This window comes from Prionailurus viverrinus, chromosome B2 (assembly GCF_022837055.1).
Source record: "Prionailurus viverrinus isolate Anna chromosome B2, UM_Priviv_1.0, whole genome shotgun sequence".
Taxonomy (NCBI): domain Eukaryota; kingdom Metazoa; phylum Chordata; class Mammalia; order Carnivora; family Felidae; genus Prionailurus; species Prionailurus viverrinus.
Window position 1 is genome coordinate 107375451 of NC_062565.1, and position 14983 is coordinate 107390433.

A 14983-nucleotide genomic window follows, 5' to 3' on the forward strand; every position below is an offset into this window, starting at 1 on the left:
AGCTGTCAGCACAGAGCCCGACGCGGGGCTCGAACTCACGGACCGTGAGATCGTGACCTGAGCTGAAGTCGGACGCTTAACCAACTGAGCCACCCAGGCGCCCCGGCACAATACTTTTCAAGTACTAAAAAAAAAAAAAAGTCAAACTAGAATTGAATACCCAATGAAATTATCCTTCAGGAATCAAGGGAAAATCAAGACATTCTCAGTTGAAAAGAAATTCAGGTAATTTGTATCCTAAGAAAATGGCTAAACCAAAAGGAAACAATAAAAAGAACCTTAAAATATAAAGGAAAAAATAACATAGAAAGCAAATATAGGCTGTCTGTTTGCTCTTGAGTTTCCTAAATTATGTTTGATGGTTGAAGTAAATATTATGACACTAATATAGTTATTAATATATAAAGAGATAATATTTGAAACAATTCTACTATAAGTGGGGGATGGTAAAAGGATTCTATACTCCACTCAAACTGTTAAAGTAAGTTATTTACATTACATATATATATATACACGCATATACCTAGAGCAATCACTAGAAGAGCTATACAAAGAGAGACACTTAAAAATACTAAAGGGGCACCTGAGGGGTTCAGTCGGCTAGCTGTCTGACTCATGATCTCATAGTTCATGGGTTAGAGCTTCACACTGGGCTCCATGCTGATAGCGCAGAGCCTGCTTGGGAGTCTCAATCTCCCTCTCTCTCTGCCCCTCCCTGTTCACATGTGCACATGCACATGCACATGCACACACATTCTAATAAAGTTTTTTAAAAAATACTTTAGATAAATCCAAGTGGAATTCTAAAAATGTTCCAGCAATGCATAGGAAAGCAGGAATATGAAAAAAGAAAAAGGACAGATAACTTAAGTATCAATAAATCAATAATTCCATTAAATGTAAATGGCCTAAATATACCAATTAAAAGACCGAGATCAGCAGAGTGAATTGTAACTCATGATCCAACTGTATGTTGTCATAAGTAACTTCAACTATAATGATACAGATGGTTGAAAGTAAAAAAATGGGAAGCATTTACCATTTAAACATTAATCAAAGGAAAGCCACAGCACCTATATAAATATCAGATAAAGCAGACTTCAGTACAAAAAAATTACCAGAGACAGGATTACTATATAATGATAAAAGGGCCAATCCACCAAGAATACATAGAAATCCTAAATGTATATGCACCAAGCACCAGAACTACAATATATGAAACAAAAATTTAAAGAACCAACCAAAGTATACAAATCCGCAATTATAGTTGAGACTTTAAAAATCTGCTCTCTCAACAACTGGCTGAATAGCTTCATAGAAAATCAAAGATATAGAAAAAAACACCACTACCAACATGACCTAATCAATATTTATAGAACATTTAAACCAACAACAACAAAATACACATTCTTTTCAAGTGCCCACAGAAGATATACAAAATAAACATATGCTAAGACTTAAAAGAAACCTCAAAAAATTTAAAAGAATTGAAATCAGATGTTCTGACCACAACGCAATCAAACCTGAATTAATAAGAAAAAGATGGCAGAAAACACCAAACACTTTGAAACTAAACAACATACTACTAAATAACTAAGGTCAAAAGGAAGTCTCAAGGTAAATTAAGAAAATACAATAAACTAAATGAGAACACAGCATATCAAAATTTGTGGGACAAAGCTAAAACAGTACTCAGAAAAAATTATAGGGGCGCCTGGGTGGCGCAGTCGGTTAAGCGACCGACTTCAGCCAGGTCACGATCTCGCAGTCCGTGGGTTCGAGCCCCGTGTCGGGCTCTGGGCTGATGGCTCAGAGCCTGGAGCCTGTTTCCGATTCTGTGTCTCCCTCTCTCTCTCTGCCCCTCGCCCGTTCATGCTCTGTCTCTCTCTGTCCCAAAAATAAATAAAAACGTTGAAAAAAAAAATTAAAAAAAAAAAAAAAAAAGAAAAAATTATAGCACCAAATGCATACATCTAAAAGAGGGAAAGTTTCAAATCACTAACCAGATTAATCTCCCACCTTAAGAATTTAGAAAAGAAGTCAAATATACCCAAAGCAAAAGGAAATAAATTAATAAATAGCAGAAATCACTGGACTGAATTAATGAAAGAAAGAACTAATCCTTTGAAAAGATCAATAAAACCGACAAATTGCTACCAAGACTAAAAAAGAAAAAAGAAAAGATAACACAAATTAACAATACCAGAAATGGAACAAGGGATATCACTACAGAGGCTGCAGACATCAAGAGATAATAAGGAAAAGCTATGAACAACTCTATACACATAAATTTGACAACTAAGACAAAACAGACCACTTCCCTTGGGGTTGAGCGGGTACTATCATAATTTATTCAATTTCAAAGAGATAATTTGAATAACCCTATAACTATTAAGGAAACTGAATTCATTATTTTAAAACTATGAAAAAAGAAATCTCTAGGCTCAGATTATTTCACTGAAGAGTGCTACCAAACATCTACAGAATATCATTCCATACATTTCTCTTCCAGAAAATAGGAGAGAATACTTTCCAATTCATTTTATAAAGCTAGTATTATCCTGACATCAAAACAGGATAAGACAGTTCCTTCAAAAAAGAAAACTACAGACAAATATCTCTATGGGTACACAGAAAAATTCCTTAACAAAATACAAACAGAATTCAGCAATATATGTAAAGAATTATACATTATGACCAAGTGAAGTTTATTCCAGGGATGGAAAGCTGGCTCACCATTTGAAAAATCAAGCAATAAAACTTGCCACCATATCAACAAGCTAAAGAAGAATATCATTTATCAAGTGATGTAGACAAAGCATTTGCAAAATCTAATACCCATTCATTAAAAAAAAAAAAAAAAAATCTCAGCAATTTGAGGGAAACTTCCTCAAACTGATAAATGGCATCTACAAAAAACCTACAACTAACAGTTGTTACACAGCTACTTAACAGTGGAAGACTGTTAAGCACTTTATCTGTAAGATCAGGAAAAAGACAAGAACATCTAGTCCTACTACTCATCTTCAACACTGTTCTGGATGGTCTGGTCACTGCAATAAGTGAAGGAAAGGAAATAAAAGGCATATAGATTGGAAAGGAAGAAAATCCCTATTTACTAATGGCATGATTGTGCATGGAGTAAATCCCAAGAAATCTACCAAAAAAAAAAAAACCTCGTAGAACTAAAAAGTGAGTTCAGCAATGTCACAAAATAAATATACAAAAATCAAATTTACTTCTATTGTAATAACAACATATGGACACCAAAATTGGAAATACAATGCCACTGACAATCACTCAAAAAAAAAAAAAAAAAAATGAAATATTCAGGTATAAATCTAACAAAACATGTACAACATTGGTGAGTAAAGTTAAAATCTAAATAAATGGAGAACTATACCACGTTAATGGACTAGAAAACTGAAGAGAGTAAATATGTCAATTCTGCCCAAAGTGATATATAGATAACACAATTCCTATAAAATTCTCAGCAAAATTTTTGGTACATATAGACCAAATTATTAAAACATATAGAAAAGCAAAGGAATGAAGACAGCAAAAACTGTTTTGAAAAAGAATAAAATGGGAATAATTATTCTACCCAATTTCAAGACTTATTGGGCAGAGAACATGAACTTCAATCTTAGTTGTACGAAAGATTAAGTCACCATGTTACGGTTTTCAACATCTTGTACATTCTAAGACAGGTTTGACCCTTGTCTGGCTCCAAAGAGGTAACCTCTAAACTCTTGGAATATCCTCCTTAATAAGAGTGTCTTTGTTTACCTGGGGACCTTGGGTTGCTTCATATGGTCTATGCTAATAATGCGATTTATGGTGGAAGGCTTGAATCATGTGATACCAGCTTGACCTCTCAAGGACTACAGAGTAAGATAATCCACACATGGAGTCAACCATGCCAACATAACCAAACCATAATAAAAATCCTGGACACCAAGGCTTGGGTGGACCTTGCCTGGTTAGCAAAACTCTGTATGTGCTGTCACAAATCACTGCTGGGAGAATTAAGCAGACACAATTCCACTGGGAGAAGACAATGCAAGTTTGGGCGTAGTGTCTCCTAGATCCTGCCCTTTGCTTCTTTCTCTATGGCTGATTCCATTAGTATGACAGCTCTTCTGAGTTCTGTGATTCCTTAAAGCAAATCACTGGTATGAAGGGTGGTCTTGGAGACACCCAAACATACTTACTTTATAAAAATTTAACTCAAAAATGGATCATGGAATTAAATGGAAAAGAAAAAATGATAAAAATTTAAGAAAAAAATTAAGAGAATATCTTCAAGATCTGGGACTAGGCAAAGAGTTCTTAGACTTGACCCTATAAGCAAAATCCATATAGAAAAAAAACACGCTAAACATCCAATTTTATGTTTATGCAAAAGACACTTTTAGAGAATAAAAAGACAAGCTACAGAGTGGAAGAATATATTTGCAAACCATATAGCCAACAAAGGGTTGGTATCTGAAATACATAAAGAACTCTCAAAACTCAACAGTAAAATAAAGGAAATAATCTGATTAAAACATGGGCAAAAGACATGAAGAAACATACCAACAAAGAGAATAGAGATGGAAAATAAGCATGTGAAGAAATTGTCCAACATTATTAATCTTGAAGGAAATGAAAATTAAAACCACAGTGATACCACTACATTCTCATCAGAAAGGCCAGAATTTAAAAACCACCAAGGTTGAAAACCAAGGTCCCCAGGTAAACAAAGACACTCTTATTAAGCAGGATATTCCAAGAGTTTAGAGGTTACCTCTTTGGAGCCAGACAAGGGTCAAACCTGTCTTAGAATGTACAAGATGCTGAAAACCGAAACATGGTGACTTAATCTTTTCGTACAACTAAGATTGAAGTTCATTTTTTTTGCCCAATGCAGGGCACTTGGGTGGCTCAGTCAGTTGTGTCTGACTTCAGCCCAGGTCACGATCTCATGGTTCGTGGGTTCGAGCCCCATGTCAAGCTCTGTGCTAACAGCTCAGAGTCTGGAGCCTGCTTCAAATTCTGTATCTCCCTCTTTCTTTGCCCCTCCCCCATTTGCGTGCACACGCACTCTCTCTCTCTCTCTCTCTCTCTCAAAAGTAAATAAAACAGGAAAACCATAAGAGACTCTTAAATACTGAGAGCAAACTGCGGGTTGATGGGGGTTGGGGAGAGGGGAAAGTGAGTGATGGGCATTGAGGAGGGCACCTGTTGGGATGAGCACTGGGTATTGTATGGAAACCAATTTGACAATAAATGATATTTAATATAAAAAAACATTTTGCCCCTCCCCCGTTCATGCTCTGTCTCTCTCTGTCCCAAAAATAAATAAACGTTGAAAAAAAAAATTTAAAAAAAAAAAAAAAAAAAAAAGGGGCGCCTGGGTGGCGCAGTCGGTTAAGCGTCCGACTTCAGCCAGGTCACGATCTCGCGGTCCGGGAGTTCGAGCCCCGCGTCAGGCTCTGGGCTGATGGCTCAGAGCCTGGAGCCTGTTTCAGATTCTGTGTCTCCCTCTCTCTCTGCCCCTCCCCCGTTCATGCTCTGTCTCTCTCTGTCCCAAAAATAAATAAACGTTGAAAAAAAAAATTTAAAAAAAAAAAAAAAAAAAAAAGGGGCGCCTGGGTGGCGCAGTCGGTTAAGCGTCCGACTTCAGCCAGGTCACGATCTCGCGGTCCGGGAGTTCGAGCCCCGCGTCAGGCTCTGGGCTGATGGCTCAGAGCCTGGAGCCTGTTTCAGATTCTGTGTCTCCCTCTCTCTCTGCCCCTCCCCCGTTCATGCTCTGTCTCTCTCTGTCCCAAAAATAAATAAACGTTGAAAAAAAAAATTTAAAAAAAAAAAAAAAAAAAAAAGGGGCGCCTGGGTGGCGCAGTCGGTTAAGCGTCCGACTTCAGCCAGGTCACGATCTCGCGGTCCGGGAGTTCGAGCCCCGCGTCAGGCTCTGGGCTGATGGCTCAGAGCCTGGAGCCTGTTTCAGATTCTGTGTCTCCCTCTCTCTCTGCCCCTCCCCCGTTCATGCTCTGTCTCTCTCTGTCCCAAAAATAAATAAACGTTGAAAAAAAAAAAATTAAAAAAAAAAAAACATTAAAAAATATTAAAATAAAAATACTTTTAAAAAAACCCACCAATACTAGCTAGAATGAAGAAAAAACTAGATCCTTCACGATGATCCATGAAATGGAAATGAAATAATCCCTCTGAAAAACAGTGTGACAATTTCTTTAAAAACTAAACATACAACTTCCATACAACCAGCAACTTCATTCCTAAATGTTTACCACAGAGAAATGAAGACATATGTTTATACCAAAACCTGCACATGAATGCTTATAGCAGCTTTATTCCCAATAGTTGAAACTGAAAAGTATCTTTCAGTGGGTAAATGGTGAAGCAAAATGTGGTCTATCTAATGCCACCAATGCCAAATACTACTTAGCAATAAACTATTGACATACACAACAACCTGAATGAATCTTAAAAAAAAGAAAAATTAAAGGGTTACATACTGTATGATTCCTCTTATACAGCATTCTTGAAATGAAAAAGTTATAAAAATAGAGAATAGATTAGTGGATTCCAAGAGTTAAGGGAGACGGGGGAGCATGAGCAACACAAAGTATACACTGCAGTGATAGAAATGTTCTGTATTTTGACTGTATCAATATCCTGGTTGTGATACCATAGTGTAGAGTTTTGCAAAATATTACCATGGGTGGGGGTTGGAGGTACTGAATAAAGAATGCATAAAATCTCTGCACTATCTCTTAAAATTGGATGTGAATCTACAATTATCTCAAAATAAATAGTTTAAAAGTGAATGAGGGAAAAACTAATATGATCAGAGAAAGAATTTTGATATATAACAACACTGAACATTATTAAATATTCAAACACTACTTTATAATTTCTTATTTTAGAACAACAAAATACATCCCTTAAATGTTCTCAATGACAACCATTCTGAAGGCTCATGTCTAAACACTCAGAATTTCCGCTCACCTTCCACGCTGTCAGAACAAGAAGTTCCAATGCCGGTGTCACCACTGTCAGAAGTTATACTATGTCTCCTGATATGATTATTTCGATGGTTGGATGGAACAGCTGTGGCCTGCCACAATGACTCATTACCAGGTAACCATGCTGATGAGGAATAATCTGGGCCTACAAAGGAAAATATGCAAATGTTAGCATATTTACAATGTCTATGAGTAGACAGATCTTTTTTGACCTTAGAAAAAATACACATAAACTAAAAAAAAAAAGAAAAAAAAAGATTATTTTTTGTCCCAAATAATTAAAATAGATCAGTGATATCTAAGATTCATCAAATCAACTTACATATCATACACCTAAAAATTCAATGCTGATTTAGCAGCTTCCTCTACTGAAGGACTCTGATTTCCCCTTACAGGTATTGAACTTTTAATTAAACACGTACTGCTGCCTTGTTAAAACTTTCAAATCAGGGGGTGTTTGGGTGGCTCAGTTGGTTGAGCATCCTACTTCTGCTCATACTTTGTGAGCTGGCGCCCCACTTTGAGTTTTGTGCAATTAGCACAGAGCCTGCTTCAAATTCTCTGTCTCCCTCTCTCTGCCCCTCTCCCACTCATGCTCTCTCTCTCAAAGTAAACATTAAAAAAATAATAAAATAAAATGTCAAATTGGGATGCCTGGGTGGCTCAGTCAATTGAGCATCTGACTCGATTTCAGCTCAGGTCACAATCCCAGGGTGGTGGGATCAAGCCTCACATGTGGCTTTGTACTGAGCGTGGCACCTACTTAGGATTCTCTCTCTCTTCCTCTACCCCGATACCCCGCTCACAGTCTCTCTAAAATTAAAAATAAAAAAATAAAATAAAATAAAATGTCAAATGTATCTATCTGTCTATAAATGCCAGCACTCTGCTCTGGAATATTTGATATGCAGGCATCTATCATTCCACACAGAGGCATTAGCTGAGAATGGAGGTCCAGGGAAAGCCTAATTGAATCATACCACATGATAATTTAAGTGCAATATGCTAATGGAAAATAAACCTTTTTTTTTTCTATTATATACTTATCACTTAACATTTAAAATTATCACGTATTTATTTCTTTAGTTACATTTTGGTAAAAGTTAAACACCATAACATCTTGGCTGTCTGCTCTATTTTCCCTTGAGTTATATTAAATCTCTATTTTTTAGCTAACATCACTTTTCAATGTTCTCTCAGTCTTTATTTTTACTTATCTTTCCCATTTTTAATTTTTATTTGCCTTTTGTGGTTTCATCCTTCATTTTACTTTTCTGCATACTTCATTAATTAGTATCCATTACAATGCCACACAAAGTATATCTGTGAACCAGTACCAGTCTGTGAACTATTTATTACTAGTTTACAAAAGTTAGTATGATCTGAAAGAGCAATTTTAAATCTGTTGAATTTTATATAAAAGCTATAGAAGCACATATCTTTATGAATGGCTAACACAGTGATTCTCAAATTGGAGCCTGAAGACTTGTGGAAGTTAACAAGTTCTATATAAGAATTTGGGGCTTTCATTTCAATGCATCCTTAAAAAATTAATAAGCACATTACAGATGATCTGAGTAATTTTAATGCCCACATTTGTGTTTCATGTTCACGAGTACAGCTACTTCTAAGTAAAGAGCAAATAACACATGGGGCACTTATCATGATATGAAACAAGACATCTTCACAGAATTACAAACTGGCACAGTATTGAAACTGGCACCCAAGTGCCCTTTAGTAGTCTTTAGAAAAAATAAAGTTTTTAGATTTCAACATAAGGATCACAGAAAGATAAACATGTCCATAAAATGAATTAAATCATTTTACCACACCTTCAGGATAGCCATTCTTTATATTAATATTAAAAAATCAAAATTCATAAACAGATTAATAATAAAACCAGAACTGAAGCTTGTTTCTACCAATATTAATTCCAACATTAAATCTTTAGTTTTAATAAAACATTATGTCATGTTAATATTAGTTTGAATTGCTATTTACATGTAATTTATAAATTAAATGTTTTGGTTTCATAGATGTATAAAACAAATAAGTAGCCTTGAAAACCATATACATTTAAACTAACTAAAAATTTAAAATATTGACCAGAGACACTTCTACAAGCTTTGATGTCCAGAATAACCACTTAAAACGTTGTAGGTTCCAGACCTCTCTCTGAATGGGACTTACTTTAATTCACTTAATTAATTACTCACCTATAAAAGCACCAAGTGAAAGTATTCTGTAACCAGGCCTGTTCTCTGATCTGCCTATAATCTATACCAAAATGTTTGCTTCAATCGGCTCCTCAGGTAATATCCCCTGTATATGAACTCAAAGTCCTGTCTAAACCATTATCAAAAAGGGTAATCAGTCCACTACTTTCTCTCCCATATGCAAACCTATTGGAGAAATATTTTTCAGAAATACCCAGCAAATAGCATAAATAGGCTGGGAGTACATGTAAATGCCAAATAAAGATATGAAACAATGTCCAATCTTACTAACCGAGAAATTAAAAAATAAAGGTTTAGATTTTTAAAATTATAGTTGTTCCTTGAACAACAATGGGTCTGAACTGAGCGACTCCCCTTATATGTGGAGTTTTTTAAGTAAACATATCAGAAAACTTCCTGGAGATTTGTGACAATATGAAAAAACGTGCAGACACACCAAGTAGCCTAGAAATAACAAAAAAACTTAAGAAAAAGTTAGGTTTGTCATGAACACATAAAATGTATGTAGATGCTAGTCCTAATTTATCATTTACTCCCATAAAATATATAAAAATCCTATTACAAAAAGTTACAATTTATCAAAACTTACATAAACACTTCCACACCATACATGGTGCCATTCAAAGAGAAATGTAAATAAATGCAAAGATGTAATAATAAATCATAACTGCATAAAATTAACTGTAGTACACAGTATACTGCTGTAATGATTTTACAGCCACTTCTTGTTGCTATTGCAGTGAACTCACGTGTTGCGAGCATCCATTTAAAAAGCCACGTGAAGGTAATCATCTCTAGTATGTGTAGCACAATAAACTGATGTCTCATGGATCTCACATAGTTTTCATAGTTCATGTTTTGTGCAATAACATAAACTTTCAACGCCATGGGACCCATATGAAGTATCACTGGTGATGCTAGAAATGCTCCCAAGAAGCAGAAAAGTCAGGACATTAGAAAGAAAAAGGTGAATGCTTGATATGTACTCCCGTTTGAGTACATATAGTTGCTTTCTATTTCTAGATAAATGAATCCAATATCAAGACCATTGTTAAAAGGAAGAAAGAAAGAAAGAAAGAAAGAAAGAAAGAAAGAAAAGGAAATTTGCGAAGCTGTTGCTGCAGCTACACCAGCAGGAGAGCAAAAATATGGGAAACTTTATGAAATTTTTTTTTCTTGATTTGAAAATACAGCTTGTAGGTGGGTGCAAAACTGCCATAAGAATGGCCTACCTATAGACTCTAGATTGATTTTAGAAAAAGCAAAGTCTCATTACAGTACATGACAACTTAAGGCAAAGGAAGGTGAAGGATATAAAACTGAAGAATTTAATACCAGTACAGGATGGTTTGATAATTTGAGAAAGAAGTTTGGCTTTAAAAATGTCAAGATAACAGGAGAAGCGGCTTCTGAGACCAAGAGGCAGCAGAGGAGCTCCCAAACACCATTACAAAAATCACTGACGAGAAAGGATATCTGCCTGAACGGCAGACAAATATATCCTACTCTGGAAAAAAATTTCCACAAAGGATATTTATTAGTAAGGAAGAGGAACGAGCACCAAATTTAATGCAGGAAGGGATAGGCTGACTCTATTGTTTTGTGCAAATGCAGTCAGGTGTATGATCAGGACTGTCCTTGTCTGTAAAGCTGCTAACCCCCAGGCCTTGAAGGAAAAAGGTAACCATCAGCAGCCAGACTTTTGGTTGTAGAACAGGCTGAACAAGAACGCTTTTTCTAGACTGGTTCCACTGATGCTTTGTCCCTGAAGTCAGGAAGTACCTTGCCAGTAAGGGATTGCTTTTCAAAGCCCTTTTGGTATTGGACAATGCCCCTGACCACCTAGAACCTTATGAGTTGAACACCAAAGATATCAAAGTGGCTTACCTGTCCCTAATACAAGGTCTCTAATTCAGCCTCTAGATCAAGAGGTCATAAGGACCTTTAAGATTCATTTTGCATGGTTCCCTATGGAAAGCATTGAAAACATTATGGAAGAGAACCCCAAAAGAGAGGATATCATAAAAGTCTGGAAGGATTACACCATTTAAGATACCAACATCGTTACAGAAAAAGCTGTGAAAGCCATCGACCCTGAAACAATAAATTCCTGCTGGAGAAAACAGTGTCAAGATGTTACACATAACTTCACAGGATTAACGACAGAGCCAGTCAAAGGAATCGCGAAACAGATGTGGATATGGCAAAATAGGTGGGAAATTAAGGCTTTCAAGATACGGGTCTTGAGGAAATTCAAAAGCAAACAGATACCACAACAGAGAAATTAACAGAAGATGGTTTGATAGAGATGAGTGCTTCTAAACCAATGCCAGACAACGAAAAAGACGACATAGAAGCATTGTCAGAAAACAAACTGACATTAAACAATCTGGCAGAACGGTTCTGATTACTCAAGATTGCTTTGACTTCTTTTACAACATGGCCTTTCCATGATACAAGCACTAAAACTAAGGCAAATGGTAGAAAAGTCACTTGTACTGTATAGAAACATTTTTGAGAAAGCGAAAAAGTCAGACCAAAATTATGATGTATTTATGTAAAGTGATACCGAGTTTGCTTGCCTCTACTGTCTTCCCTTTCACCTCCTCCACCTCTACTACTCCTGAGAAAGCAAGACCCTCCTTTTTTTCCTCCTCCTCCCTATTCAACATGAAACACAACACAGATGAAGACCTTTATGATGATCCACTTCCACTTAATGAATAGAAATAATCATCATGCCATACAGTTAAAAAATTTACCTGTTGTATGTATGTCTTTGCATGAAAATCCAGTAACTGTAAGGCAAGAACTGTGTGACATGTTTTTATGCCATCATCATCATCACCACCTAAGTATTCACCATGTACAATATCCTGCGCAAAACCTGTATGGTAGTGGATAGCCTATCTTCACATAGGCATAAAATGAGTAATATTTAATACAAAATTAATAATGTGTTGGTTTTCTTACTGTTTTATAACTTTGCTTTCAAAGAATTACATTACCATATAGTATGCCCCTCTCTCTCGTCATTGAAAAAAACTGCTATCAGCCTACCACACATAAGTGTTTTTTAAAAATCTAACAGTTTCCAATAATATATTATGAATATGACTATAATTCTGTATGCCATTAAAATGTTACAATGACTCATTCATTAGTGCATAGGCTAGGCTACTGTGGGACAATCATATTACTGCTTCTTCACTTTCAATGCATGACTTGTTGTGTATACCTGTAATATATGAATGTGTTTTTCAGGTTATCTTTTCATTTTTGGTGTCTAGTGTTAGTTAACACATACAACACCTACACAGACTTGTACCATTTAAGACAATACTGATATAGATACTGACAATTCATCTTATACACAGATGATATAAACTTATGGTACTGGCAAACATAGTGTAGTACTGCAAATGTATTTTCTCTTATGATTTTAATAATGCTTTCTTTACCTTACTTTATTGTAAAAATACAGTATATAATACATATAACATATAAAATATGTGTTAATCAGCTGTTTATGCTATCAGTAAAGCTTCCCAGTCAACAGCAAGCTATTGTAGTTAAGTTTTTGAGAGTCAAAAGATTTACACAGATTTTCAAGTGCACAGGGGACTGGTGCCCCTAACTCCTGCATTGTTCAAGGTTCAACTGTACTTCTTTTAAAAAAAAAAATTTATATTATATGCCTAGAACACTGAAAATAATTAACAAATGTCATGAATAAAACAACATTCTAATCTTTAATTTAGATTGAATTCATTCATTCTGAGGAGAATGCCATGTCTTGTCTCTATTCAAGTCAATCCAGAAGCACAAAGTAGTTAAGCACTAGAAGGGAAATATACTTACCAGGGGATATAATAAGGAAAACTATCTTACACTATAGTTGTAAAACTCTGCTACTGAAATGGGAACTACTCAATTTCTAGGTACATGCTATGGACTTTTAAAAAAAAAATTACAATCAGGCTCAGGGATCTCTGACAATAAAGTCTTACCTAGGTCCTATCATATTAAAGCAATTGAATAACTGACTGTAAAATCAGTTTTCTCCAGAACAAAGACAGAAGTACCTTCGTACGCTGGAACTTCTCTTTGGAAATGGTATTTTAAATTTTTTAACATGAATTTCAATTCTTTTAAATAGAATACTGAATGCCCGGGAAAAAGTTACTTAAAATTATTAATATTTATCACACTGGAAATGTAAGAAGGTTAGCATCAAATGAAGAGGTAACCTATTGTTACATTTTCTCTCTGAAGCACTTTTTTAATTGGAAGCAAAAATGCATACAGTATCAAGTCTTCCACAAATGTTGATATACCTATAATTTTCTGCATTTAGAATAACGACCAATCTTACTGAATTTTTTTTTAATTTAGAGAGAGAAAGCGTGTGAGTGGCAGAGAGGGGCAGAGGGAGACGGGGGTGGGGGGGCGGGAATCGAAAGCAGACTCCAACGCTCAGCACAGAGCCAAATGCAGGGCTTGATCCCACGACCTTGGGAACATAAGCTGAGCCAAAAGTAAGAGTCAGAAACTCAACCAACTGAGCCACCCAGGTGCCTCTTACTTAATTTTTTTAATGACAACTCTAAGTCAGAAGAAAATAAAAATAACACCACTGACAAAGCATATTTATTTTTACATAAAAAGCTGAATACAAATCATGAACACAAACTGCAGTGTTTCTCAAAATGCAGGTTATCAGTGGATTGAGACCAACCATTTTACATAAAATAAAACAAAACAGAAAATATCAAAGCACACTTACCCTTGTATGACATAAGATACACATGTCTCACCTTTTAACACCTCTGAAATGTTAACAAGTACAAAGTACTTTTACACAAAGTGGCCTTCAACTGCCCCAATACTATCAGTAGAAATCAACATACAACTAAGTTAAAAAGGAATAAATCCAGAGAACACAACAAAAAAGCTATTCATTAAACACTTAAGAGTAATCAGTTTCTAAAACTGTTCAGTCCATTTTGAAAATACTAAACTGAATTAGATGTCCACCGTCACAGATCATATATTTTGGCTGGACTGCTGCAAGTAATTCCACCCAAGCTATCTCGACCCTACTACCAGAGTTCTCTTCTGAGAATGAAGTACATTTGTCATTCTCTTGCTTATATACATCTGTAGGTTCCTTCCTGCAAACTACTTAAGTTTGGCAAACTTCTTCACCAATTACAGCCCCATTTTCTAATCCTTTGCAACCCCTACCTCCCTTATGCCAGCTGCCCTACAAACACTCTCTAGCCACACAACACTTAATCACTGCCTCCAGACAGTCGAGGTTCTTTAACAACTCCATGCTCTTTTCTTCTCTACCTTCTTTAAAAGTCCCAGTTCAGAATCTTGTTCGGTCTTCTGATTCCTCCAAGAGGTATTCAGTGGCATTCAATAACTACTACTTTGTGCTCTCCCAATATATCACTCAAAATTCCAGAACGGGATTTACTAAATTATATTAACCCATTTGTGTAGGACTTTCTTCTCCCTCAGCAAACTACGAACAGTGAAAGACACCTTTGTTTTTTTTTTTGTTTTGTTTTTTTTTTTAGTCTCTAACACAGAGCTCTAGGGCCAGGCAGGGTCTCAATAAACTTAAGTCATTATTACTACTAGGTACCAAATAAATGTTCATGGTATAAAATTAAAATTCTGGAAACATTATAATTAGATCTAAAAAAT

At 35.6% G+C, this 14983-nt stretch overlaps 1 protein-coding gene across 2 annotated transcripts in view; it reads right to left on the reverse strand.

Annotated features, from left to right (window-relative positions):
• Nucleotides 1-14983, reverse strand: part of CEP85L (centrosomal protein 85 like) — a 168073-nt gene that overhangs the window by 142696 nt on the left and 10394 nt on the right. For both annotated transcript variants that reach the window (XM_047858481.1, XM_047858480.1), the window contains exon 2: nucleotides 7012-7173. In XM_047858481.1, coding sequence (XP_047714437.1) covers nucleotides 7012-7173 — 162 coding nt within the window. The remainder of the gene's footprint in view (nucleotides 1-7011; nucleotides 7174-14983) is intronic.